This window comes from Lynx rufus, unplaced genomic scaffold, assembly GCF_022079265.1.
Source record: "Lynx rufus isolate CCGP_SWC_20201006 ecotype Redwood Valley unplaced genomic scaffold, mLynRuf1.p SCAF_16, whole genome shotgun sequence".
Classification (NCBI taxonomy): domain Eukaryota; kingdom Metazoa; phylum Chordata; class Mammalia; order Carnivora; family Felidae; genus Lynx; species Lynx rufus.
Genome location: NW_025814830.1, coordinates 9,678,384 through 9,683,678, shown reverse-complemented (window position 1 = coordinate 9,683,678; position 5,295 = coordinate 9,678,384). Strand labels below are relative to the sequence as shown.

The 5,295-nt window shown below is 51.9% G+C and overlaps 1 protein-coding gene across 3 annotated transcripts in view; it reads left to right on the top strand.

Annotated features, from left to right (window-relative positions):
- Positions 1-3,378: 3,378 nt before the first annotated feature.
- HNRNPUL1 (heterogeneous nuclear ribonucleoprotein U like 1) overlaps positions 3,379-5,295 on the top strand; it is a 34,547-nt gene continuing 32,630 nt past the window's right edge. For 2 of the 3 annotated variants that reach the window (XM_047078009.1, XM_047078008.1), the window contains exon 1: positions 3,379-3,814. In XM_047078009.1, the coding sequence (XP_046933965.1) occupies positions 3,520-3,814 (295 nt within the window). In that variant the 5' untranslated portion in view covers positions 3,379-3,519. The remainder of the gene's footprint in view (positions 3,815-5,295) is intronic. The other variant, XM_047078010.1, reaches the window with a different exon arrangement.

Genomic DNA, 5,295 nt, shown 5'->3' with positions numbered 1-5,295 from the left:
GCCCACAAGATTTTGGGTTCTAAGCTCTAAGATTCTAGTTTTAGGATCCAAGGTTCTGTGATCCTAGATTTTATTTTTCTAGGGTTCTGAATTCTTAGGGTATAAGATTCTAGATTCTACAATTCTAGACCTGGAGGTTCTAAGGCCTAATGTTCTAAAATCTGGTGTTCTAAGCCTCCTAGACTGTAAATTCTCTGGCTTATCAGACTCTACATCATAAGGCTTCCAGATTTTATCTTCTCAAGTTCAAAGCTTCTAATAATGGTTAATTATAAGTTTTAAGGCTTCATGATCCTTGAAACTCTTATGAGATTCTGGATCCTAAATATCTAAGGTTAAAATGTGCAATTCAAAAGTTCGAAGAGTCTAAAGATGGAGGTTCAAAGGTCTAATGTTCTAAGATGTGATGTTCTAAGACTTAGTCTAAGAACCTAGATTCTCTGTGTCTAAGATTCTAGACCATATGCTTCAAGATTCTAGATTATTAAACTCAAAGATTCTAATGTTGTTCTGTTCTATGTTCCAAGGTACTCTAGAGTCTATTGGTCCAAGATTCTGGACCCTTAGCACTAAGGTATAAAACTCTACAGTTAGTTGTGACTAGCTAGATACCAAAGTTTTAATCATTTCTAATGTTGGATACCTTTAGGTTCAATGCTGCATTCCACCTTTCTAGAGTTTTAGTTGAGGGTCCAAGAATCCACAGTTCTAAATCTTAAGTTCCTAGGCACTGTAGTTCTAAGATTCAAACGTTGTAGTTGTAAGATTCAAAAGTTCAAAGATTCTAAAGGTGTACTGGTCTAGAATTCCAAGGTATGATCCAAGATTCTAATCTTACAGTATTCTTCTGTGCGACTCTCCCTTTCTTAGCCACCTCTGCTTCCTCCTCCCCTCATGTGGGGGCATGCCTCCCCTCAAGCCTGTGCAATGCATTAGGGATGCCTCCTTTCCCCAGGAGACAATTTCCCTCCTTTTGGGCCATGCTGCCCCCCTGAGCCAATCCCTCAAGCCTCCTGTACAGAGGCGTGGACTCTGGTGCCTCCAGAGGGGCTCAGATCACATAAAACTTTATAACCACACTTCTGTCTCCTCTTGTTTCCACTCAGCTGTCATGTGGCCCCTCTCCCTGGCCACTCAGTTTCCCCATCAGTAAAAAGAAGAGCTTGGTGGTCTAGAAGTTCTCCCTTTATCAAGAGGGTAGAAATGAGCATATGCATAGGCAAAAAGACATACAAAGAAATGCCGACTCCTTCCTAGTGAGGAAGAGGCGCGTGGATACTCCTGTCACAAAGAGACTCTTCTCCTCACCCCAAAGTAACAGACCCATTAGGACATACTCAGGCATACCTTGCCACAAATAGAGACACTGAAATTCAGACGCACAGAGTAACAGACATACAAAATTACACAGATAACAAACATATTTGCAAACATATGCAAGGCAGATACTCACCAGGAATAGGAAGAAACTAGACTAACAGATTACAGAATAAATAAAGTGACACAAATACCTAGAGAGTACAACAGGTACTCACAGACTCAAACGTTCAGGTTCACATAGAAACACAGGCACAGAACACCTCCGATCAGCGAGGGCGCACAAAGGGATTGCTGCCAAGACAAACACCCTGTGCTTTGCATGCCCACGTTCCTGGGTCTATCGGGCAGCAGATGAAGAAACCCTTGGCAGCGCCCGGACGCCCCCCGGTGGCAGCTCCTGAGAACCCGAGGACAGTTCAATCCGGGCCACAAACTTTTTCAGAACAAATCATTGTGGGAAGCTGGGAGGAGAGAGGAAGTCGGACGTGGGCGAGGGGCGGGGTGTCTGGACTGGAACCTCCGGGCCCACGTGAGTGTCTGCCCCGTTTCTGAGTGGGTGCTGTGTGTCGAGGTTGCCTAGTCAGCTTGTAGTGTAACTGTCCCTTGTCTTTATCATTTGATGCCTCCTGCCTGTGTGGACCTTAGTGGCCACATCTACACTGCAGTTTAGTGTATTATCCCCTTTACGGATGTATCTGATCTGACTCACGGCCATTTGTTTATCTGTGTTGTGTGTGCTTTTGTCTAAGTAGAGGTGGTGGTGGTGTGTGGTTTTTGTGGGCTTGTGGTATGGCTCGGTGGGCAGCGGGCGTTTGCATTGTGTAGCACGATTGTGTATTTCACGGAAGTTTTGTGTCTTTTGAGTTAGAGGCGACAGGTGGTGCAGCAGTAGACATTGTGAAACTGTGGCGTTTGCATTTGTAGCGTGAGGCTGAACTACGGACCTATGTGTTCGAGCTTGTCCGTACAGACGCCAAACAGCCAGAACTACTGAACAGCAGCTCAGAAGATTTGGGGTACAGACCCGAGAACTTTCGGAGGTGGGGAAGTCTCTATGGTCGCGTGCAGAGCGCCCATTCCACGTAAGATACCAACCATAGAGAAAGACTGCAGCGAATCTATGATCGTGGAAAGAGGCGCCCCTTGAGATGAACTATCAAAAGGGAAGAGGGTGCGATTTCCTTTACAACTTTTTTCCCGTTGTTGGTCTAGCCTCTATTTTCAAAACTCCGGTACTCTCTGAAGTCAAAAGATTGCTTTTCGTAGTCAATTGAGTTTCTTCCAGATTAAGGATAATTTATCTACTTAATCTCTATCTCCTCGGCCTCCCTCTTCAGCGAGATTTGTGAGGCCGTCCGCCAAAGAACAGCCAATCTGGTTGGCTTTTCCTAAAGCTATCCAACTGTACTAGCTTTAGTGAGTTAAAACGATAATTGCAATTGGTGGACAGATTGTTTTGAAACCGCCCTAACGGCAAGGGGCAGGTCCTTCGTGAATTCATCTTTCCGGTTTCTTAAAGGCAAACGTGAAAGGAGGAAGAGGGGGGAGTTGGTCGGCCGACCCTCCATTTGATTGGTTCTAGTGCTTTTATCCGCTTGTACTCCTCTAGGGGCGGGAGATCTAGACCAATCAGGGTATGTGTTACAGGAGACACCAGTTTGATGAAAGGACCGCGCAGGAAAGGCCGAGAGTGTGTATGTGTGAGTGGCGGGGGGTGGGGGGGTGGGCAGGGAGGTTCATTCTGAGATCCCATCGCTGATTGGGCCAAGTCCTTACTCCCTTTTCTTCATTTGACCCTACTGGAGCGGGCGCGCGGGGGCCACCCAATCACCGCGTGCTCCGCCTCCCGCCTTTTCCCGCCCTCCGCTCCGGCGGCTGCAGCGACGTAGGCCAACGCTTCCTCCCCGGGTGCTACGGGGCCCTTTCATTGCCGTTCTTTTGAAAGCCGCGCTCTGATTGGCTGAGTCTCCCGGCCCGCGCCCGTTGCCTCCACGCGGTGGCCAATTGGCACCCGTGTTGCATCGCATGGGGCCACGGAGGAGGGGGAGGTGGCGGCGGCGGCCATTTTGAGCCGCCGCCGCCATTGGAGCGGGCCCCCCCCCCCCTTTTCCCCCTTCGCCTCCTGACAGGAAAGGTTTAAGGGGGACAGAGCCCTGGGAGGCCGGGCCGGGCTCGGGGGCCGCCCCGGGGGCCCGGGCCATGGATGTGCGCCGTCTGAAGGTGAACGAACTTCGCGAGGAGCTGCAGCGCCGCGGCCTGGACACTCGCGGCCTCAAGGCCGAGCTTGCTGAGCGGCTGCAGGCGGCGCTGGAGGCCGAGGAGCCCGACGACGAGCGGGAGCTCGAGGCCGACGACGAACCGGGGCGACCCGGGCACAACAACGAGGAGGTCGAGACCGAGGGGGGCTCCGAGCTGGAGGGGACCGCGCAGCCACCGCCGTCCGGGCTGCAGCCGCACGCGGAGCCTGGCGGCTACTCGGGGCCGGACGGACATTGTGAGAGTGCGCGGGGCGGGGGTCGGGGAGCCCGGAGTCCGGGCCGAGGAAGGGCTGTGGGACGCGGGAGTCCGGCGCCTGAGGTCGGGGAGATGGTCTGAGGATTGGGGGATCCTGCTACCTGCCGCTGAAAAGGATCTAGGGCCCAGGGCCTCGGGACGACTGGAGGGTGGACCCTGGCATTCGGTGCAGGAGAGCTACTGGAGTGGGGGCTCTTGGTTTCGGAGATGAGGAAGGTCCCGGGGGTGTAGAGGATTCCGGAGTCTGGGGCTCGGAGACCGGAAGCCGTGGTTTCTGGAGCCGAAGAGAGTCGGAAGAACAAGAGGTTTTCTAACCGGGGGCCAAGGAGGGTCTTGGAAATGACGATATTAGGGTTTGGAGCCGGGGGGGGGGGGGGGGCTTTGGGGCTGTGCTAGCCCAGCGTGTGGGCTGGACGTCGGGAGCCGTGTTTTTAGGGCTGGAAGAGTTTTAAGAATAGAGGATCTTGGAGTTTGGTGCTGGGTGGGGTATGGGGAGTTCTCATATTTGGTATTGGGATGGGTTAGTGAGGTGGAGGTGCTCGTGTCTGGCCAGGGGGAAATCTGATGGACTGGGTGTTCTGGTATTTGGCTAGTGAGCATTTAGGGGATGTGGGAGACTACCATGTGATTGGACTGTGGGGGATCCCTATCTGTCTAAGGATGGCCTGGGGGACTCTGAGATCCAGGGCTGGAAGGCCAACCTTGAGTCAGGGCCAACTTGGGCATTTGGTACTAGGATACCTGGGGATCTTCTGATTGGCTTCCAGAGGAGGTAGAAGGAAACCACCATCTCTGGGGGCAGGCAAGGGAGGGAAGGATGCCTCGCTGGACAAGGAACCTAGAGATCTTGAGCTGGGTGGATTCTGGGAACAGGTAATTCAGCGCCTACTGCTGAGTCGTCTTGGATTAACAGTATGGATTGTTTGAAGAACAGAAAAGTAGCTAGGGGTGGGGTGCGGCTGATAGCAAGTTGATGGAGTTTGAAGTCAGTGGAGTATCTGGGGGATAGAGGATCCTTCTGTCCAGGACAGGAGTGTACGTGTGGTCTAGCATATGTGGGAGAGGGGAGGGTATAGAATGGAAAGAGAAAGAAAACCTGTTGACTTGGCTAGAGGTCTCAGGATGGAGTGGGGGTAGTGTTTCTGAGACTGAGTGTCTCCACGAGAGGGCTCCTTGGTCCTCAGAAACAGTTATTTGTGTGCCCAGGGAATGGGGGGATCTCAGGGTGTAGTAAGGAACCACTGCGTGAGCCAGAAGGTATGGCTCAGAACAAGAGGGGCAGGGTAGATCTGCGATTGTCTGAAGAGAGAAGACCCTAGTATGGAAGGTAGGAAATGTGGAGTTAGAAAAACGTGGTTTTCTAGCAGGACAGGGGAGTGGTGATTGGAGAAGTTAAGGAGTAAGTAGAAAGGACTCCGGCATACAGCATTTGTGGTATTTCTCTGAAAAGTGGGTGCCATG